At 43.7% G+C, this 23,470-nt stretch overlaps 2 protein-coding genes across 7 annotated transcripts in view; one reads left to right on the top strand and one right to left on the bottom strand.

The window, feature by feature from the left end:
• Positions 1-11,453, bottom strand: part of LOC116666103 (tRNA (guanine-N(7)-)-methyltransferase-like) — a 37,571-nt gene extending 26,118 nt beyond the window's left edge. The window contains exon 1 of the mRNA XM_032488202.1: positions 10,749-11,453. Within this exon, the coding sequence (XP_032344093.1) occupies positions 10,749-11,453 (705 nt within the window). The remainder of the gene's footprint in view (positions 1-10,748) is intronic.
• BARHL2 (BarH like homeobox 2) overlaps positions 10,503-23,470 on the top strand; it is a 113,937-nt gene continuing 100,969 nt past the window's right edge. For all 6 annotated transcript variants that reach the window (XR_004322639.1, XM_032487062.1, XM_032487060.1 and 3 more), the window contains exon 1: positions 10,503-10,684. The gene's annotated coding sequence lies outside the window, so the exon portion shown is untranslated. The remainder of the gene's footprint in view (positions 10,685-23,470) is intronic.

Genomic DNA, 23,470 nt, shown 5'->3' with positions numbered 1-23,470 from the left:
ACATGTATTTTAAGAAACAGGCCCACAAGGTCACGAGGCTGCCAAGTCGAAAATCTGAAAGGTGGGCCTGCAGGCCACAGACCCAGGAAGAGGCAAAGCTGTAACTCAAGCCTGAAGGCTGTCTACTGGCAGAATTCCTTCTTGCTCTGCGGAGGTCAGTCGTTTGTTCTATTTGGGTCTTCAACTGACTGGATTAGGCCCACCCACATTATGGAGGTTAATCTCAAAGTCTACTGATTTAAGTGTTAATCTTACCCCCAACCACCCTTGCAGAAACATCCAGAATAATGTTTGACCAAGAGTCTATCTAAGCACTATGGTGCAGTCAAGTTAACACACGTAATTTAACCATCATACTTGTTAAATTAACTTAGTAACTAATTAAATTCATCTATAAGTAGATGATAAAGATATTATATTCCTTCCTTTCAATGCTTTATGCTCTTTTCTTCCTCGCTTTATTGTCCTAGCTAGGAACTCCAGTGCTATGTAGTAAAAATTATTATTAAAATTATTATTATTATTAAAATTATTATATAATATAAAATTATATTATTATAATTGCCTTATTCCCAACCTTAGGAAGAAGTTATTCAACATATTGCCATTATGCATGATACTAGCTGTTTACTTTTTCATAGATGCTGTGCAGGAGAAACTTGTCTTCTGTCTCCTCACAGAGTACTCTACTCTCAGCACTTCACTTCTGACACTGCTAGTCACCAAATCTCTGAAGGTTTTTCTTCACACTAAACAATTTTCTGATTCTCCAGGCACCAGCTGGGTGTCCTGTAATTTAACTCAATTCTCACACTATCTACGTGGAGACAGAATCAGGTCCCACTGGCAAAGGACTCAGTTCCACAAGGCTGCCCTGACGTCAGATGCCCATTGCAAGTCCAGGTTATCATCTGATGGACCAGCTATAAATCAGAGCTTCAGAAAAAATACTTGACTTACTAGACTACCAGTTTATCACAAAAGAATACAGCTCAGAAACAGCCAGAGTTAGAGACGCACAGGGAACGTGATGTGGAGAGGAGTGCAGAACTTCCATGCCCTACCTGCACACTTCCTCCCAGCGCCTCCAAGTGCTCACCAACCCAGAGAACGTCATGAAGTGCTCTGAACCCCCGCCCCCACCACACTGTCGCCGCCTGTACTTCAGAATTTTTATGGAGTTGTCCTTACATGGCACGGTTGACTAAATCATTGGCCGTTGACGATTAATTGACTCTCCAATCTCTTTTCCTTCCCTGGAGGGGTTTAGGGGAGAGGTATGGGAGATAGGGGAAATTTCCAACCCTCTAATTACACAGTTGGTTCCCCTGGCAATCAGTCTCCACCCTGTGGTGAGCTAAGGACCTTCCAAAATCACCTCATTAACGTAAACTCAGGTGTGGTTGAAAAGGACTTGTTGTGAATAGCAAAATATACTCATTTCACCTTTATGCTCTGGAGCTATTTCAGAAACTGGGAACAAAAATAAATAGTGTAACAAAAAATGGCCTTATAGCTCTTATCACTTGGGAAACTACAAGTGTTCTGTGCCAGGAATCATGGACAAAACCAAAACATGTAGTTCTTAGTATATCACAATATAGTTTAGTTTAGTTTGCTGAAAATTTTTATTATGAATGGGTGTTGAATTTCATCAAATGCTTTTTCTGTTTATTGAGGTGTTCAAATGGTTTTTCTTATTTATTTTATTAATGTACTAAATTACATTGATTTTCAAATGACAGACTAACCTCGAATTCCTGGGATAAACTTCACTTGATTATGACATGCATCCTTCGTACACATTGCTGGATTTATTAGTCTTTTGTCAATGAGTTTCATATCTGTGTTTCTAGGGGATATCTAATTTGCAATTTTCCTTCTTTCTAGTGATGTTTTAAGGTTTGGTATCAGAATTATGCTGGTCTCATAAAAGGAGTTTGAAATGGTTTCTGTTTTATGACTGATATCAATGCTACTTTTAAGATGTGATGGAACTCACCAGTGACACCAGCAGAGACTGGAGTTTTATTATTTTAATCACGAATTCAATTTCTTGGATAGATATGGGATTATTCAGATTTTCTATCTTCTTACACATCAGTTTTGGTAAGTTTTTCTTAAGAAATGTGTCTATTTCATTCATGTTGTCAAAAACAAAGACTTAAAGGTTTTCGTGATATTTCCTTAGTATCCTTTCCAAATATTTGGGGGCTTTTTTGAATATCTTACTGTTATTGACTTATAATTTCATTCTTTTGTGGTCAGAAAACATATTTTGTATGATTTCAGTTTATTCAAACTTTATTGAGACATATATTATGGGCTAGCATATGGTCCATCCTGGAGAACACTTTCTGTGCCCTCGAAAATAATACGCATCCTGCAGTCGTCGGCTGTAATGTTCCGTAAGTGCCAGTGGCGTCACGGCGGCTGACTGTGTTGCTCGGCTCTTTTGTAGTCTTAATGATTTGGGGGGGAGGGTCTAGTTGTTGGTGGGCATTAAAAACTTTAATTATCATTCTGGATTATCTATTTCCCTCTTTAGTTCTTTCAGTTTTTGTTTAATGTATTTTGAAACTCTGGTTCAGAAACATATACACTTATAATTGTAATGTCTTTCTGATGAATTAACCCTTTTATCATAATGAAATATGACTTGTAATTTCTGACAACATTTCCTGTCTTGAATCTATTTTGGTTCCATATTAGTGCAGTAATTCCTGTTTCATATGCTTACTGTTTTTATCATGTATCTTTTTCCATCTTTTAATTTCAACCTATCAGAGTCTTTATGTTTGAATGACATCTCTGTTCTAGACACTATATTGTAGTATGTTCTAGTTATCGATTGCTGTGAGGCAAACTACGCCAAATCTTAGAGGCTTAACGTAATGACCATTTTGTCTCCCAGGGTTGTTTGGGCGGGGCTGGGCTGTGAAGTTCCGCTCCTTGTGTTGGGTTATTCAAGTGGGCATCTATTTGAACTGAGCTGGAAGGGCCAAGAAGGTCTCACTCACTTGACTGGTGCCTCAGTATTTCTCCAAGTGGCTAGCTCAGGCTTCCCCATAGTTTGGTGACCTCAGGGTATTTGAACTTCTTACATGCTGGCTGGCTTCTAAGAGGGAATGTCATCAAAATAGTTATTCTAAGTTCCTATGTCCCTTTTTCTTCCTATTTTGGGTGAGACCTTCTTGGTCCTTCCAGCTCAGTTGAAATAGATGCCCCCTGAATAACCCAACACAAGGAGCAGAACTGCATGTTGTGAAATTGAAAGGTCAACATACCTTACCTCACATAGTTACATTTTTTTCCTTCTGGTAAGAACTTTCAGGATTTATTCTCGTAGCAACTTTCAAATATATAATACAATATTGTTAGCCATGGTCACCAAGTTGCACATTGCATCCCCTGAACTTACTTATCTTCTAACTGGAAGTTTTTATCTTTTTGACCACCTGCACCTATTTCTCCCACTCCCTCCCCTTCATCTTTGGCAAACACCAATCTGTTCTCTGTTTCTATGAGTTCAGTTTTTTAGATTCTGCTTATAAGTGAAATTATCATACAGTGTTTGTCTTTCTCTGTCTGACTTATGCCATTTATCACAATGCCCTCAGGGTCCATCCATGGTGTCACAAATGGAGGAACCATGAATTTTTTTTTGGTTTTTGCCCTTCTGTTTTGTAAAATAACTTTAATTTGCAGCCTAAAGCATTCTGAAAGATACAAGAGGAAGAGGTTAAAACAGAGGTGATGTTGAGTCTGGAGTTATTAATCCTCTACTAGGAAATACTGTAATTTTATGGTTGGTTATTGGAGGGAAGATGTTTAATACATTTAAATCCATAGTACAAGTTATAAAGTAAAGCACAGCAGAACACATAGTATGAATTTAAATTTGTACTTTATAAATCAAATTTAAAAACCAAAGAAACTAACTTTTTTCCTCCAAACAGCATCATTACAGTGGTACTGCTGCTGGCAACAGAACAACGGTGCACAGAGCTGGAGGTAAAAAGCATGTTGTCAGAAAAGATTATCTTAAAGTTATAATCATGATGACTAAGATCACATTTCTCAGCATTTCAATCAAATCAAAGATATGGGTTTAAAAATCCGTAACTGGTTTGTAAAGATAGAACATAGAGGAAAAACCTAAAAGAAGCTCCAAATGACTAGATTTTAGTCCAGTGCGGTCACGCTTATGACGACTAGTGCTGTGTGTCTTAAGCACAAATGTTCCTATTTATTGACAGTCATATGACCGTAAGTAATAAGACTCACGGAAAGGTTGTTTAGATTCCCTCATTTTTTTTTGGATTGTACAGAGGAGTAATTTTTAAGATATTGGGGCCAAATTATGACTTCGCCCACTTTTCATCTTGCCTTGTCAAGGGAGGGTATTGATTAAATGCGTCTTTCACCGACTGTCATCATTACTTATAGAAAGAAGTGACATTCAACGCCCCAAAAGGATAGAACCCTGGAATTTCTGGAAGATTGAATTTTGCTTTATAAAATCACATTAACTTACTTCTGCTCATATATTTATCACGGGCAGCTGAAACTTCGTCACGGACTGGCACAAGGCTACAGACAGGCACGCAGAAACCACTGATTTCAGTGACTTTCTCCCAGATCTATTACAGACGGGAAAATGTTTCCCTCATACTGCTGTTCTTAAAAGTAGCTTTTGTGCTTCTTCCTTCGGTGACTGTTCATGGTGTCTGACATGTGAGGCCTCGTGGCGGCCCCTGTGGGGAAAGAACCCCGAAACGGGGAAGGCCTAGCGGCTGACCTCCAGCTGCTGCTGCCTGGGCTGGGCCATCGATGTGTCACAGAATCAGGCCAGTCTTGTGTTTTCTGCACCAAGTGTTTCATACTTACTGAAGTCCAAATGCTAGTAGTTTTGTTTTGTTGTTGTTGTTGTTTTAGTTCTAGCTGAATTTCTTTCAAGCTTCAGCCTTGTGTGTCTTTACTAACGGGCAGCGGCACAGTTAGCCAGGTGGGTTTTGACCGCACTAGGAAACCAGAGATGCAGTGTTGTCAGGGGAGAGCTAATCAGAGGCCACAGAGGGACCGTTACAGGAGAGTATGAAGCCTGCACTGTCCCGTGAATGGGAGCCCAGCCGCACCTGGACTCGTCACCGCTGGGGTCCGTCCTTCCCAGCTCCTCGCGGACGCTCTTCTCTGGCCCTCTTTCCGCAAAGGGCTGGGGGAGCAGCCCCGTACATCTGTGCGCTCTGCTTCGTCTGACCCTCGCGAGAACTCTCTTCTAAGAGCATCTGAATTTGACCAGGATCATGAGATGATTATGTTCTCACTACAAGTGGACTGTGAACTAAATGTATCAGGTTGGCAGCCAAGATCAATAGCCTTCCCTCTTTTTTTCTTTTTTTTTTTAAGACCAAGTTCCCTTCAGCAGAGGCCATTAGCAGACACTCTCTCCATATCTCAGCAGAGTCCTTTACAGCGTTCTCTGGACTTGGCTAGTGGGCAAAATTAGCTCCAACTTGTCGCTAATTTGGCTCGAGAAGGAACACCTCTTGTTTCTGAAGAATACGCGAAATAGTATTTGAGAGTTTTAAGACAACCAGCTAAGGGGAAGAGGAAATAACAAAACTAAATAGTGATTCCCCCTGCACACATCCAAAGTACCGCTACATTATTTTCAAGCTTTTCTTTCTACTACAAAGCAAATCAACACAGGGAAGCGAAACGATCTAATGGTTCTGTCACAATTTCATACATCAAGACTCTTAGAGAGCCAATATATTTTGGTTTAATCTCAACTTTTTCCTTTTCTGTGAGCTTGTTTTGTAATAAATACACGTTAAAAACACTTCCTTCCCAAAGTGCGTCTCCTCAAGCATCTTTTCTGAGTGGCGTACCAGCTCCCAGAGGCTACCTGGCAGCGCTAACTCCCACTTTCACATGAGCCCTGGTGGACTAACTGGGGTCATTTAAGGAAAACACCCAAGAAATGGGCTTCTCCTTACATACACTCAGTGAGATTTTGAAACTCCACTATAAGGAAATACAACCAATCCCTGAAACTTCTTCCCCTGGGTTATCAGAGTCCGAGACGATTGATGACATTACATCAGTGATTCATTTTAGATTCGTGGAGCCCACAAAAATCAATAGTTTTCCATTATCAAGTCCAGCTGGGTCACTAGTCTGTCAATGAGCTGTTACAATTGCTGTACAAGGGTGAGCCTGACCAGTCAATTGCTGCTGACAAGAGGAAAACATGCTGACAGCCACGGGAACAAGTCAGAACACAGATTTGCACTTCAGTTTGCCATCCAAAGAGACTCAGAGCAAGGCCATTTTCAAGGCATGGGGCACACTCCGTGGGAGGCCTTGGGGGGGGCTGCCCCCTCTGGTTTTATAGCACAAGTGCCTAAGGGCCTGTCCTGGCCCCAGCCAGTCGTCTCTGGTAGAGACTGTCTGTAGTCACTGCCTTTGTTAGTAAGAAGTCAAGAACCAGCCAGAATTGTCCCTAAACACCATCTTCTATCCCCCATTGTACCCAAAGCCAGAGTAGGAGCAAGGAACTCTACTTATACTACCACTGATTCAGATGTAACTACATAGATCTTGGAGAATATAAAAATTTAAAGAGGAAGTAAATGGCCAAAGTCACCAAAAAAATATGAACGAATAATGACTAAACTTGTTGCAAATAGTATTGACTGAAGGACAGAAGCTCCTCTGGTGTTGGTATATGGACTATTCCCATGGTGCCTTGTTGTTTATAACATTATCTATACTTTGATCACGACTCGAGATACTTTACTAGACCAAGCGTCTCTCTCATTGGTGTCTCACCCACAGCCGCGCCGATACAGCGGTCAGCAGGGCGGACTGAGCTCTAGTCCTGCCCTGCCCATAGTTAGGAAGCAGTGGTGTAGAGAGGTCAGCCTGGACAAGCATCTTAACTGCCCTGCCTCAATAAAATGGAGACATGCTTGCCTTACCTGCTATGTCGTGAGGTTGTCATGAGATTTCAAAATGAGATCAATTGAGAGTAAGCTCTAAGTGACTGTGTGTGTGTGTGTGTGTGTGTGTGTGTGTGGTGTGTGTCCTGCTGTCTGGAAGCTATCCATGCAGAAGGTTTAGAAGCAACTGAAAGAAATCCTTCCTTCTCCAGAATAATTCAGTTTTGCTCTAGATCAAATGCTTTCCTTCTTTCAATGAGTACATGAATAATCTGTCATGTATTTCATCATGAGAGAAAGCCCAGATTCAGAGGACAGCTCTGAAGTCTTAATGGGTTTTGCGACTCTTCTTAGTTTGTAGAGAAGAGGGCTGAGATGCCAGCAGAGGAGACACACTGGGTTCCCGCGCGCTGGGGGACTTCCAAAGGAACGTCAGTTTGTGCAGTGCGCTGGTCTCCTCATGCTGGTTTTGTTTCAGACATCAAACTTATGAGCTTACAAGATAAATATTTTGAATTTGTTTCAATATTATGATTTTTAATGTTTCATTTTTATTAACATCTTTCAAGTATTAAATTCTAGCCTAGTAAAAAACGCCTCCAGTCTTGGGCTTGATTCTTTTGGAAGCCAACATTCACGTGTGTGCCATCATCAAACAAAACCGATAATCAGCTGTATTACTGGAAGCCAACTAGCTAGGGCTTTTGTTTTTTTTTTTATTACACTACCAAAAAAATAATTTTCTTTAAATGAGTTTTTAAAAAAAGTAGTTTTAACAAGAGCAAATTTGCTAGTAATTAGATGAAGCAGTCTATGTCTTCCAGCACTTGGAAGCATGAAATTCATCAGAACTCTCATAGCATTAATTAAAAAGAATTTATGTTTTTTTAATAAAATGCTTCTCGTTTTAGCTCCTTTATTCCTCCACCAAATGTGATTATGTGGGGGCTGAAGGGAATTCAGGTTAATATGTTGACACACTTAACAATGCAGGGTCATGTTGCACAGTACGCTTCACTGGTTTAGCTCAGCACACCCCCTGACAGGGCCTCATCGTGCCCTGCCCTAAAGGCAGAGCGAAAGAGAGGATTTTAATTACTGCTCTGTATGCAAGTTTGCCAGCATTAAATTGAGACATAATTAGGCCTCTGAATTTTAATAATTGTCCTAGCTAATTGGGCAGACAAGTACGTTATGCAGCATGGCGTGATTAGATAATTAGTATTTCCAAATGACAAAACTGGGCTCTTGATTACAAATTCTACATGAAGGGGGAAAAAGGTAGCAAGCAGATCTTTACAAGTCTATTAAGGGAGAGTTTAGCCACGTTGGTAATTTAACGTCCATCAGGAAGCAACATTTCATTCTCAGAGCAGGGGTCTGGGACAAGGTCCTCTGGCCGACTCCTAAGGCTCCCACTTAAGTCTTCTCCCCAGGGACCTCTGCTTTCTCCAAGGCCTGCCATCCTCCCCACTACCCCCACCCCAAACTTAGCAGTCATCACTGACCCTGGGTAAAGTCTGTTTGACTAGACACCAGATGGCAGGTGATGACTCTGGAAAAGAAATCATGGAATGTAGAAAAGGCAGAACAGAAAGGGCAACGTACCCAGGCTACGGTCTAAGTACCTACAGTGTCTTTTCTTGGCAAAGAGCTGTTCCTTCCTTCTTCTCCCAGAATTCCCCACTCTCATTGTAGCATCAGCTCCATTAAAATCTTTTTAGTGGAAAGTCTTAAATCAAAATCTTAAATTATATTATTGGGGTGAAGAACATGGGCTTTGGAGACTGACCTGGTTTTGAGATCATCACTTACTAGAAGTATGACCTTGGATAAATTACTTAATCTTGCCAAATCTCAGTTTTCTTATTGGTGAAATGAAGAACCTTCCCCATAAGTTTGTTGATAGGATTAAATAAGATAATGCATATAATTACTGGCAGGAAGTAAGTGCTTAATAAATTTTGGCTATTAAATGCAGACTAAATCAATGACTTTGGAAGGTACAAGGTGAAGGTTCTAGGTCTGGTTCCTTGCCATGCCAGTACTCAAATGATGCAGGGGTCCCCAGCCCCTTTGCTTTCTAAGAGAAGAACACAGTGCCCCATTGATGCCGGGAGAGGCCCAGTGGCAACAGCTGCCTCTACAACTGGAATGCCTGACCAGGTTTCCTTTCTCTCCGGCCTTCAGAGGCTGGCACTGCAGACAAGCCCCCGACCCCCCAACACCAGTGCAGAAACCATGGGGCCAGTTAACTTAAGAAGAATGCAGTATAAACTCTGCATCTCCCCCCCCTCCCGTGACTCCCTCTCCACAAATGTCACTTTATATACAGAGGCATACTTCTGGCTGATAAAATTTTCTCATAACAATCAGTAGGCTGGGCTCAGACTAAAGGACTATTAACTAGTTACAAACCAGAACCCTTCTTAAAAATGACTGATAGGCGGTTGGTGGATGACAGTGTGATGATGGTTTGTTAGGGGAAACTGGGAAGTTGTGGACGTATGCTCCTCTATAGCCACGGAGCGTGGCCGTAAGGAAGATCCCCATGTCTCCGTGACTTGGCGCAGTCAGGACAGCCTCCTGGACTGAATGAGAATTTCCCATGACCTCAGAACTTTGTGCTATCTCACCCACAAATGATGGACGCATTCGGGCAGACTGCAATTCAGAATGCAGAGTTGTCTCCGTGGGTAAACTTTATATCATCCTGGCGTAATCTCTAGAGCATATAACGTCTGAATAGCAGGGGGAGGAGGGCAACACCCTGAGCCTTGAGGAAGAAAAGAGACGAGTATAGCATGCAAACTTTCTGCTAGAAGCTTAGGCGCGGAGAGTTAAAACATTATTTTCCGGGATGGGAGTGAAGACAGAGAAAGACAGAGCGAGTGATCCTTGTGCCTGATCTGCATTCACTCAGTGAGGAAACCTCTCCCGTGGGGGCTCACAGGGATGCTGCTCCCGGGTCACACGACGGGCCGACCGGCCGCGAGTCGGCGCCCGCCGCGCTCTCCCCAGATGCCAGGAGGGAGCATCACCGTGCCGAGGTGGGGAGAGGTAGCGACTGTCAGAAGGATGTTTGTTCCCCCCCTCCTCCCCGCCACACAATGCTGGAGCTTCTCTCCCGCTCTTTTTGAAGACGTGAGTTTATGACTGATCGCTCAACACCTTGTTGGTGCTGATTGCAGAAAGCACACCTTATAAATATATGATAACTATCCTGTAATAGAGAGTGTGACAATTTACTTCGCAGTGCGTTTCGGGCTGCTAATTGATCGTTTCAGTCCAGGGACGATTTGGAATAAATTATAGCCATCAAAAAGATATCACAGCTCACTTTGGTGGAAGGGTTTCCACGTCGCATCGCGTTCGTCTAAGCAGAGAGCTGACTGCCCGCGGCGGGCAGAGGAGCGAGGGGAGGGAGCGGGCGGGGAAAGGAGGTCAAAGGGACGGGCGGGGCCGGCGGGCCGGGGCGGGGCCGAGGCGGGGCCGGGGCGGGGCCGGCGGCGGCGCGCGCGCGGCGGCTGCAGGTCCGCGGCCGGACAGTAGAGGCCTCCCTTCTGAGGTGGCGGCGCGGGCGCCAGCCGTTGGGGCTCCGCTCTCCGGCGCGAGCTCGCGCGCTCTTCCCCGCGAAGTCCCTGCGCGGCGCGGGGCGGCGCGGCGCGGCCCAGCCCAGTGTGCGTACGCCCCGCGCGCCCCCTCCTCCCGCAGGCGGCAGCGCCTGCTCGTCTGAGGTGAGCGTTCCGTCGGGCGGCAGGCCAGCTTGCGGCCGGGGTGCTCGCGTGCGCGGGGTCTCACCTGCACTGGCGCCTTCCTCTCGGCGTGGCTTCCCCGCGGGGGCGGGCGCGGTAACGCGGGCCGCGGCGCTCTGAGCCCCGCGAGCGGCGGCAGCGAGGCGGGAGGGGCCGCGGCCCCGTCGGGGGCTCTGCGTGCGGCTCGGGCAGCTCCGGCCCTCACGCCGCAGCCTCGCGGGAGCTGCGCCGCCGCCGGCCCGGGGGAGGGCGGGGAGAGGGCGGCCGGGCGGCACCGCCGGGTGAAGCCGGGGGCGCGCCGTGGGAGGCGGCGCGGGCGGCGGCGCGAGGGCCTTGCGGGGGCGCGGGCGCCCCGCCGAGCGGACCGGCCCGGCAGCGCCCCGTCGAGGTGCTGCCCCCGCCCGCCTCGCTTCCATTTCACTTCCCGCAAAGCGTGTGCCGTCGTGTCGCGGTCGCGGAGACACGAGACCTCTCCCTGGCTGGGATTCGGCTTCGAAAAAACGTTATTTCCCGTCGCGGGCTCTTGCCGGTCTGGCCTTCCGTCCCCCGCCCACGAGACCTCGTGCGACTTTTGCTGCCCCGAGCCGGAGGGCGGGCCGGGGCCCCTCGCTCGCACGCGGCGGCCCCCTGTGCCGTGTGCTCGAGCGGGCTCCGCGCGGCGCTCCCGGGTCTGCGGTCTTCTGTCACGCTCATAAATTACGTCAGTCTGGGGCACGGGTGCTTCCCGGCAGGCGACTTTGACAGCAGTCATCATACCAAGCTATTATGAAGTGCGATGTCAGTCTGGAGGACGGATAATACATAAGCCAGTTCTTGACACGCTATCTTACGAGGAAACGTCTGAGACCATCAGTAAGAGGCATTTTAATTCACACACCAAAAATATTTTGTGTTTGGTTGACATCTTTCAAAATGCTGAAAGAGGTAGTAGAATTTATCATTTTGTAGGTATTTATCAATGTACTCGCAGAAGTCCCCGTAGGAAGGAGGAGGGTTTTGTCTTGGTCCTGTTCTATCACATAAACCAAGGAACAGAGACGTTATGTGTCCTACCAAATAAATAGCCTTATAAACCAGGGATAGAGCTTAGGAGGCTAAACATTTTCTAAAACTGGAATAAGTGGAAAAGTGAGGACACTGGTTATGTTTATACCTCTGTTGTGAAAGATAACCGTCTGCTAACTTAACTGAGAGAACTTAGGCTTCTAGCACAAGTGCTAGGTGTGTGAAATGGCCCATTTATCTCAGGTGTGGAAGTCAGGTAAAATTTCTGTGAAAATCCAGTCTTAAAGATTAATACTTACTCCCGGGTATTACAGGCTTTGATTATATCTGGAGTCGCATGAAACAAGTGGTTAGATTCGAATGTATAGCTAGGATCCTAATGAATGAATTGTGAAATCTAAAGTGATCCAAATCTAAGCAGATGCTTTAGGCTTGATATTATGTCATAGTCAGAAGATGTGTTTACAGGGACCAAATCCTGTGGGAGTTAGTTTTACAATAGACTCTGCATGTGGTCACTCAAGATGTTTTTCTTTTCCTCTGTTCGTTCAGTAACTATTCATTATCTGTTATAGGTCCTCCACTTCACTTTGCCATTGAACATGATCCCTGTAGGCATTTAATACGTAATTGTTGAAATTAACTAAAATATGGAAAATATTACATCTTCTTCTGTTGCAAGGAGTTATGAAAGTTAAAACCTGTGGCCCTTTCATTTATACAAATGGAAAATTGTATTGACTACTCTCAAGTAGAAAGTTAAGGGAAGAAAAGTGAGAAATCAGAAAGTTTTCTCTAGCCTGTGACTTATTCACAGAACCATGATTTTTTTTCCTTTAGACTTCCAAAACAAAGTTTAAAGGACTTGCATGATTGAATGGGTTTATGATTGAATGATGTTCTTTTAATAACTTTAGAATATAAGGTTTTCCTTAAAAGGTCTTACTTCTTATATGGTGTGCTGTACTGGGTGGTTTTATGTGAGTGAAGCACTATATTTCTAGTTAAAATCAAAACTGCATACCGTTTTCTCCCCCAACCTACAAGTAAGTAAGAATTGCCTACAGTTAAGTCAAGTAAACACACACACCCCCAAGTAGTCACAAGTACACCTGTTTACAATTCATTTTCATTGGCTTGATAAAAATAGAAAAACATATCCAATATATGTATCTCAGTTGTATTTTAGTTTTAATTTTTTCTTGGATAATACTTGAAATCATTCCGAACAATGCCTAGATGCTTGAATGTCAAGACATTTTTGTGTGACATCTGTAAGATGCACCTAAAGAATGTAAAATTTTGTGAAGTGCAATAATAGAAGATGTTAAGAATGATTTTGGGGGTTATGGCTCAGTGGTAGAGCATGTGCATAGCATACACGAGGTCCTGGGTTCAACCCTCAGTTCCTCCATTAAAATAAATAAATAAAAACCTAATTACCTCAGCCCCCCCCCCAAAACGAACCAAAAAAAATTTTTTAAAGAATGATTTTATAATATTGTGCTGTAGGGCTGAAACTAAATACCCAAGGTATGACTATAAACTAATATGGTCCTCTCTATCAGAACTTACATTTTAGTGTGTCCTTATCCAGTAAGTCATCTTGGAACTGTGTCCCTTGTTACAATGATGCTTCCATTGCTGCCACTGCTCAAACCTTTTTGAAGTTCTGCATTTGGACACTGTTTTCAGAACCCATAGCACATCTTGTTAAAGTCTTGGAAGTGGTGAGTCGTCTTCCTTGAAAGACCTTCTGTGCCCTGAAGAGTAAGATGGGTGATCAAGTCAGGTAATATAATTTGAGCTCAAAACAACTGGAATGATTGTTTGATGGCTTTCTTGAGTAGCTTTTAAATTAGTTTTGATGTCATTACACAAACATAGTTTGAAAAATGGCAACACCATTGCAATAAAAGTAGCAGCCGAGTGAGCGTTCTAAGAAAAGTGTGCATTTGGAATTCACAGAGTCTCTTTGATTATCAATGAATTATTAATTTAACAATCATATACATCTATAGTACATTGGTATGTGGCATTAGGATGTATTACTTTAGAAAAGTCTATTATCAAGAATTTGGTTGATCTGGATTCCGTGAAAGTTCAGTTTTGCTGCTATGATTACAAAAGCACTTAAGTTCTAGAATCTGGGATTAGGTAGAAAAAGTCCAGATGTCATGGGCTAGCATTAGGATTGCCCTGTGCGGTTCTATAGATTTGGTGCTCCACATTCTTTGAAATACAAAGGAATCGTAACCACTTAAGGAATCAAACTTAGCCTGTATTTTTATAAAAAAAACTCGGTGATCCTACAGCTGTAGGTGAAATCTAACTTGTGGATGGAAACATTTGTCATTTTTAGTAGTTGTTTGTGAATAGAGACCCTACAGTAGGTTTGTAGTAGAACCACTGTGTACTGCTATAAGCTAACAATATTCTGTGTGCGAATCATGAAACTCCTTACTTGGTGAATTTAAACTCTTATAATATTCAAGACCAGAAAATGGGAGAGCGGGTAGAAAGACACTCAAGGAAAAGAGATAGTGGGAGATAGAAAGAGGTAGGTCATGGGGCTTTTGAATTCATAATTAGTTGAATTCATTTACTGGAAGAGTTTAGAAGTGCTTTCCAGAAACCACCAGCAAATAACTTAAAATCTGAGGAAATAATTCAAATTCAACTCCAGCTGAGACTATATGGAGAACCAAGAAAAGCAGAAAGAATGTAATTAGCTGAGTGGGAATTTTCCTTGGAGTTCAGGTCTGATACCTTTAGTGCTATATGGAGGACCATGGGATCATTAGTGGTTAGCCGGGATCCAGACTGTTAGTATCAGGAGAGATCAAGGCCATAGCACAGAGCTGAAAGAGCCTTCCTGCTTAAACTGAGTGTTGCAAACGCTGATGCACATACAGAAGGGAGGTCGGCCAGCAGGCAAAGAAATGGGGCAACTGCCCCAAATCATCAAATATGTTCCTTTCTTTCACCCCAGAGTTAGATTTGGTGTGGAGATTAACCAAGTTTGAGCTGAGGCAAAAAGAATGTCCTTATTTCAGCCATTTGTAAGACCTGGAACTTTGAGTGTTGTCTGCTCTGATGAGTTTGGTTATTGCTCAGAAATCAGGGAAGGGGACCTGCTGGGCCCTGCATACTAGAGTTATATACCCAACTAAAACGTCAGTGAACAAGGTGGACAGATCCAGTTGCAGCTCTTTTCTGGGGAAAAGACTTTGTCTATTAGGTAAACAGAGCAGGTCCTAAATTCTATGTTACGAGTACAGGGGAGTATCAAGTACTCAGCAGACCCTCAATAATGACAATTGTGGAAAAACAAGTAACAGTCATATTAGCCTTTCTTTTGAAATGTGTAGGCTAATCATCACATCTGCTCATCTTCCATAGACTTAAGAGCCATCCAAATGTTTCTTAATTATGAGTCTAAATATTAAATTTTGTATGTAGTGTTAATAGCTTCAGAATTGGGGTGGAGGACTCTTAGTATGCCCGGGTGGTTATAATGGAAGTCTGATCGGTGTATCTTGAGGCCCATCTCTTTCAGATAGAGAGGTTCCTGGTTTTAGATTTACAGAATTCACATGTGGACCCAGAGTCTAGAAAAGGCAGGAAATTGCCCTGAGAATTGGGAAATATGTGGTAGAAAATGTCCTGGACCAGAGGTGGGGACTATGTTTATCATGCACCAATTGTGTTACTTGAAGCAAATTTTAGTTTCCTTGTGAGCAAAACGTATATAATAGTAATACATCAAGGGGTAGTTTGGAGCCTTGTCTGAGATGAAGTAAATGGAAGGATTTGGTCTATTAAATGTGCATGTGCAAGTTTTTATGAGCCACAACATGGGCTTTGTAGGTGAAGGTAGGGGTTGCAGCCCTTGAGCTGTCCAGATATTTAAACCAAAATATGAATGAAGATGGACACTAATCTCTGGGAATTTAGAATAGACTAGTGTCCACTTGGATACTAGAAGTCAATAATATAGTTACTTATAGGTTCGTAGGAAGTACCCTGTTGCCATTGCAAGAGATTTTTAAAAAATGTTTTCTAAAGACCTGTTGGAAATAAACTTGTTAGCTTGCTTAATACTGTCAAGTCCAGATCTTCAGCACTGTACTGAAGGCACAATCTCCATGTGGGGAAAGTAGCCAGACTTCCTGGCCTTGATTCTTGTCCTCTCAGAAGTTCTTATCTTAGAGATTTGATTAATCCCATTGCCACCTACATGTCTTAAAAGAGAGCAGGAAGCTAGATGGAGTTCCATATATTGGCTTCATTGGTCAGCTGTAAACATTTTTTTGCAGTTGTTATTCTTCCCACAGCAGCAACCCACTTTTGCTGCAGAGACAAGAATACCTCCCCGCCCTAGCAGACCAGTGAAAAAATTAACATGTAGCTTTCACTTTCTCTTGCTTTCCACTGTGTATTTAAAAGGTACAGAGACAGCTTGGGGCAGGGCAGTTTGCCTCTCTCAGAAACACTGATACAGACACAGTCAGTGATGTCATTGGCTCCCTCCAATAGCGGGCATGGCTCCTAGAGAGGAGGGGCAAATGGAATGGGTGGTCTGGGATGTTATACACTCATCCTTTCTTCTGTTAAGTTTCATAATCTACCCTACTAAAGAGGAAAAACAGCGCCCTTGTTTGAAGTCATGGTTAGAAGTTATTTTCTAGAGGTTTGTTGAGTGTCCTCCATACAGTGACACTTCATAAATTCACACTGTGTGAGGCACAGTGTATTTGGGCCAGTACGATGTATTGGCCTTAGAAAAAGGACATCTGATTCAGACAGTCTGTTTGAATATCAGATCTGCTACTTACTTGCTGAGCAGCTTGGGCAAGTTTCTTAATCTCTCTGAGCCCTAGTTTCTTTATCCGCAAGATGACTATAATAACAGTATCTGCTTTTTAGGATTGTTGTGCATGAGGTCTGTGCTCAGCAAATGAAAGCTGTATTATTAGGCCCTGGAGAGTGAAAAAGGAATATAAAGAAATATAAGGCAAATTCCCCTCTTAAAGGAGCTTACAGTGCGGTTGGAAGGGACTGAATAAATGAAAACTGATGTCACAGCTCAGGGCAGAGAGTAAGTGTGCCAAGTGAGCGCTGCAGATAATGGAAAGCTCAGCAGTCTGCCAAGGGCTAGGGTGACGGTGAAAGAGCTCAAGACGGAGGTGGGGATTTCTCTCTGGGGTCTGCAGGCTGGGTGGGACTCAGGTGTGTTTAGTGGAGTGAAGAAGGCGTCCCCAGATGGCACGGAGATGGAGTGATCAGAACGCACAGTGCAGCAGGGGGAGGCGTGCGCCGAGTGGAAAGTAAACCAGTTTTTAGGCCAGATAAATAATCGTGAGGATCCTGTCTCTGCTGTGAGATCTTGGTTGGACCTTAAGTACCTTAATTTCTTTAGTTTCAGTTTCTGCAGTTTAATGAGATGCAGGTAAAATCATTCCTCATTAAACTGAAGGGATTAAATGAGATAATGTTTGTAAATGCAAAACATGGTGCCTGGCACCTCACAGGTGTTCAGTAAAATGAAGATAATTCATGTGTTTTCAGAGGACAGTGGGGGAGCTGTCTTCCTGAAGAGCTGTCTTGCCTAGTGTAGGCTGGTAGTGGAAACCAAACCAGAAACAGCCAGTTAACTACCTACCAGGAGGGTGGAGAGGTGGCTTAAAGGCCAATTTAAGAAGCTGGCGCTGTATGAGCTATCAAGGTTTTTGAGCGAAGCGGGGGTTTAAGATAAATTAATCTCCAGGCACTCTGAAGGCTGTTTTGGAGGAAGGAAGAAATCCACTCATACGTGTGTAAGGTGATAAGGGTCTAGATTAGGAGAGTGACAAGGTTATCGGACCTTGTTGATGTGGCCTCTTTAAAGTTTCATAAAAGAAGCTTAGGGCTCAGCAGTGTGCAGTGAGGGAATGTTTTGTTTTGTTTTGTTTTGTTTTGTTTTGTTTTGTTTGTAGACTCCTACTATTTAGTGTCAGTTGTCCAGAATAAAAGATCCACAACTTTGGAAAACAGAATTCATTCAATATCCAGGGACTATAAAAGGGGGGAAGTAACTTAAATGCTAAATAAACTCTAGAACTTGCTTCAGCTTATAAAATAGCCCCTTTTAAAACTCCTTTCCCTTTCGTGCTAATGCACATGGGTGTGCACCTATCACTGGCTTTCAGGAAGGCACAAATACAGAGGATTTATAGCTGGAGTTTGAGGTTAGGATTATAGTACCAAATGGCATTGGGTCAAATGGGGAGGATGCTGCCAGCAAAATGGTAATTTGATGACTTTATTTATTTGGTGACAGTGTTATTTGGATGAGAAAATACCATCCTCTCCCTGGGGTTTAGAAGTGATTTAAATAAAAACACAAACCTAGGAAATGATTTTGGATACTAGGGAATTCATTTATATTGTCTCTGATTCTCTCCTCACTTCCCTTTTTTCTGTCTCCAATAGTTTTGTAATGGGAGAATACATGCTAGATTATTGTATTTTTAAAGAAACTCACATTGATTATGGGGACACCAGTTTTCAAAACATGAGGAAATTGAAACTGCCTGTTGTTCAGTGGTAGGCCTTAAACACATTAAGTAGGAAAGAATAACTGATCTATCACTGACTTTCTGAATTTTGCTCTTCTCTCATTTGACTGTAAGGGCAACATGGTGCTAATAGCTCTGGGGTATCTGGAGTGTCACAATAGTAATTGTGGCCAAGCATTGCTTCCCTTGCAAGGAGGATACAAGTGCGAGGGGATTGTGTTTGGTGGTTGACAAACACAGGAAGGGAAGGGCAGGCCCTGTGAGGTTAGAGGCAAAGCAAGTTGGCTTAGTCCTGTTGCTTCTGAGCAGGGGCAAGGAGTATATTTCATTTCTCATCTCCTGAGTTTATTGAAATCATCTGCGGGGGTGGGAGGCTGGTGGCAGAAAGTATGATGTTTTAAGGCTGATTAAGATGTGGATTGTAACATGCAGATTATATATAGCTCCTAATTCTCCTTTTCACTCCAGCCTAGAAAGAGAAAACTGCAAAAGAAACCTGTTCCAAGAAAAGAAAGGGGAGACAGTAAACGACATTGTCCCAGTTTTTAATGAAAGATTTTTTGAGTATATTTTATTTTTGGATTTCTGGTGTCCATGCTACCCTAACAGACCATCCAGAGTAGCTCTTGGCTGAAACACTGGCCAAGGGGTTCAGGCCAGGGGCAGGTGGCAGTGGACAGTGGGTCTTCAGAGTGCTCCTGGCATTAATTTTGCTGCGCCTCATCCGAGACCAGGTCTCCCCTCCTGCGAGAGTGGCAGGCATTGGGCCTTGGAGAGGGCCTCCAGGCAGATTTCAGCCTTCCGCCCTCCTCCAACCCCTCTGCTTTCTGCTCCTGCAGTGGGACCTCTCTGTCTTCCCCCCTTCTTTTTCAATTAAATGAATTAATTACCAGGCATTTAACTTTTTGCCAGACTCTTTCATTATGCCCAGAGTTGTTGCTGAGCGGCAAAGGAAGTAATAACATTCGCAGTGAGGGGCAAATCCTGTTAATGAACAAATTAAAGTTCAAACAGTGATTCAAGTTCACAACCTCTCCGTGGCTCTTCTCTTTAATAAGAGTTATACATGTTACTTTCCTCGCTCTTTTCTCTCTTTTATTACTTTTTAAGCTTTTCATCAACACTGCTGAGGCATATTTGAGGCTCCCAACCTTTCAGTCCTGACAAGGACTGGAGCAGTTATAATCCCGTCTTAATTTGGCAACTTTTGTAAAACACATAAAGGGCCCAGGGTCACCTTTGGTCGCCAGGGCCCCGGGTGACCCTACAACTTCCACCCCCCGCCAGGGCTTCGTGGGCAGCTCCTCTCTGCACTCAGAGTCCGCTGACTCAACTTCCCGCCCTGAGCACACCCTGCAGGGTAGGGCCAGTGTCCGAGCCCTTGCCTCTCTCCGACCCTCTCCAATCAACCTCTCCACCGAGCCGTCTCAGCGCTTGGGGGAAGGGAAGGCAGTGGGGAGAGGGAGGAGCCACGACTGAAAGCTAGGAACCTCTATGGAGAGAAAGGATTTGGGGGTTGGAAGGATGCCTGACCCCCTCCCCACCGCCAGTACTGAAAACTGCTCACCTCGCTGAGGGAACCTCGTCTGGAATGGCGCAGGAAGGCCCAAGGCTCCTTGGCTCTGACTGGCGGGGGGCCGAGTCTAGAGGGAATGAGCCCAGGAGGTGTCCGGTGCCGCCTACTTCTTCCTGATGTATTTTTTTTTATTAGTGTGGATTGCGTGGGGGTCTCTTCCACATCCGCGCCTGGCTTCTCACGACCATCCCCTGGCGTAGCTTGATATAATCACCATGACAACTGCAATCTAGGAGCATACACATAATAGAGATGAAATAGACAAAAGATTAGCATGCCATGAAAAGTACAATAAGTTTCTTATTTAGCATTTAGATAACTGTCATTCCTTCCGAGCAAGCTTCAAAGTTGAAGCCAGTTTAGACCAAGAGGATTAATTCTTTCTCCCGCATGCTTCATTGAATCTCTCATTACCAAACTTTGTCTGTATTGATGTAAGATTTGATTGAAGATTAGAGCATTTAGCAAATCTTGCTTTTCTGCATGTATCAGGTCCTTTCAAGCACGGATCGCAGTGCCCAGTGGTCAATACCCTTACTTTTATCCAGTGTCTGCTTCATTTAAACTTAATCAACTCCATCAATGAACTGGAACAGGGAAACGTCCCTGTGGTAAGAATGTTGTGCTTTTGTGAGATAATTCTTTGCTCTTTCCCAATCCGTTGGCGTTAAACCTAAAATTGCACTATGATGAACTTTTTTTTTTTTAATCAATATGATAATGACAATTGGGCCCGAATGCTCTGGTAGGACTTAAGAGGAGAGTGGGATCTGGCCTCCATTACCAAAACAACTTCTGGTCCTGCGGTAGTCCGCCTCCTTTTGTGTGGCTTTAATACTTTCTCTTCCCTGACACTGAATATTGCTCAAGCTGGAAAATGATGCATCTTTGTAGGGAAGGCTCATATGTCACAGCCAGAAAGTGAGGCAGACCGATTGGTCGTGTGAATTATCTGACTTGCTGCAGTGAATTATTTGCACTGTTTCCCTACCTAGTCAACAAGTTCCTGAGGTATAGTAGAGATCAATCATAACTGACAGCCAGCGTGTGAAGGCTTTACTGTGTAAATCTGGCGCACTCATCCTGGCCATGCTGGCCCTGGCATCTGTATATCATTTTTATACTGCTACCAGTAGAGCAATTTCAAAAGTATTTGCAAGGAAAATGCGTGTCCCCATCTGTTCCTGGAAGCATAAATGTGCCACCTTCAGAGGGTTTTCACTGGTAATCATATCTTTAATGATCAACAGACTAGTGATATATACTTTTCCATAAAATGGGGTTTTCTTCATTTTATTGTGATTGGCTAGAATAAATAGCTTTTCCATATGTTAGGGAGATAAAATATAAGATTAGTAGAGGTCGTTTGTTGGCTGGTAAACAAAAGAAACAATTCATTCCAAATAATCTTTGAAAAGAAGCAATGACAAAATTAAGTTGCAATAACAGAGCATCTGAGGCCCCACATCAGAAAACAGACCTTGTTCCTCCTTGGAAAGGAGCCGTTTAAGAGCAGAAACTCGGAGTCTTCTAGAGAACTCAGAGGCAGGGAGGGGAGGGTCAGGGAGGGGAGGAAAGGCTGGACTAGTGCATATTTATTCTGGTTCAAGGTTGTGTCTCCTTTCCCTTTGCATTACCCGCTATTTGGCCATCCTCACTGGAGCACCTTGGGTGAGCTGGTGGGAGTGTGCTCAGAAGGCAGGAAAATGCCACCCTGCTGAGCTTCTCTTCAGGCCTGTAGGGGCGGGAGTGGTCATGTGCTTGAAAATGAAAGTTGGTGTCCTCCACGGGAGATTCTCTTCTCGCAGCAAGGATGGTGGCCCCAGGAGGCCGGCAGAGCACTGGCCTTTAAATTCCAAAGCCATGCAGAAGGTACCTCTAGCTTGCCATGGCCCACCAGAAAGCCCCTAGGAAGTGTTCTTCGTGATTTAATCGCACCCGTACAGGTTACAATCCAAGGACACAATCAGGTCCTGACCGCTGTTTCACCTACCCACACACACCACGCAGGTTTTCTCCACACTCAGCGCCCAAGAGCACTGTCCCCTCCTTTTTTCATATGCAGACACTCCTAGTTCTCGGCAGAATTTGGAAGCTTCTCCAGGATCTCTGTCCAGAGGTTGAGACTGCCTGCTCAGAAATCTCCAATTCTGTTTTGTTTCCAGGATTCGGAGGGAACCTCATGTTCTACAGAGGACTGGCATTAGTGGCAGGACACCTGAATTTAAACAATGCCTTCAGCCTTTGAGCTCTCTAGAAAATAGCAGAGCTGTTTGGGCCTGTTTTCTACAAGTCAGGAATCGGGAATGAGGAGCTGGGGTAGAGGGAGTGTTCTCTCTGCACACTGAGGACAGGCCCAGTTAGCAGATCAACATTGAGTTGGTTCTTTATTCTTTATGGTAATGTATTGTTATTGATTTTCCCCCCATGGGATAATGGGAGAAAAGCTGTATCTTTTCTGTATATCTTACTTACCACCTCATACTCTCTGCAAATGCCTGCTGCTCTCACTGCAGCAGGAGTGTGTGGGTGTTAGTTTCAAAGTGGGAAATGTGGTCTCAGGCTGGTCTCTAGCAGAAAGTTCCTATTAGCATCCTAAACCTAATTTGTGTTAATTTCCCGGCCGCAGTGGGTTTTGGGAACAACTGACAGGACAGTAGAAAAGCAGCTTACCCCAGACCTATGGCTAGAGGAAAATGGAAAAGCCACTATCGAAAGATTTTCTTTTAAAATTTCCCCTTAATTTTAGAAACATAATCTTATAGACTGAGTTGCACGTAGGCAGGCATAGACTGTATAAGATTTACAACTAGATCACACTTTGCCTGATCTGAAACCAGATTTACTATAGTATTGCAATTAAGACTTAAAGGGAAATCACACTTGTGGTTTCTACATTGCACTGATACACTGCAGATCTTGTCTTAAGTGAATTTGCTTGCCACATGGAAATTCTGGCATGTGTTGTGTATGAGGTATGATTTGCACTCATTTAAAAAATTATATTTCCTGATTTCTGTGTATTTTATTCTGAAATCCATTTTGCATTGAATTTCTACATTGTTTTCATAAAATGAAAGGAAGTGAAAAACCTCACCAACTTACTGTGTGTGGAAGAAATAAATCTGTGGTGTTTGCTCCTTCCCTTATTGGGGAGGACAAAGGCTGTCACTACTGCAGCTTCCCACTCCATGCTCCTGTGCCCAGGGGCTGGAACGTTGCTATCCACGCCTAAGCAGAAGGCATCTGCAGAGCTCGCCTTTGGGGCTTGTGTTGGCCGAGGTTCTGAACCACAGAACTGCAGGCATCCAAGGTTTTCCTAAAGCCTGGATTGGAAAGCCATGTGCAGCACATAGTCCTTTGCTGTTTCAAAACCACAGACCCTGTACACATGCACATCTATAGCAGAGACGGAAGTCTTGGCAACTATAGGACAAGGATTAAAAAATTTTTAAATTACTACACCAAAAATGCTGTCTCTTTCCCTCCAGAGTCTCACTAGGGCCACTAAGCAGCCGCGTCAGCCTGGGCGGACTTCACTGGACATGCGCTTAACTCCAGATGAATTCCCAGCTGTCCGTATGTAACAGTATTTCCTGTTAGCCAGTTTTATGAAAACAAAATTCC

Source organism: Camelus ferus, chromosome 9 (genome assembly GCF_009834535.1).
Source record: "Camelus ferus isolate YT-003-E chromosome 9, BCGSAC_Cfer_1.0, whole genome shotgun sequence".
NCBI lineage: Eukaryota > Metazoa > Chordata > Mammalia > Artiodactyla > Camelidae > Camelus > Camelus ferus.
Note: the sequence above shows the minus strand (reverse complement) of the source record. Positions and strands in the feature narration are given on the sequence as shown.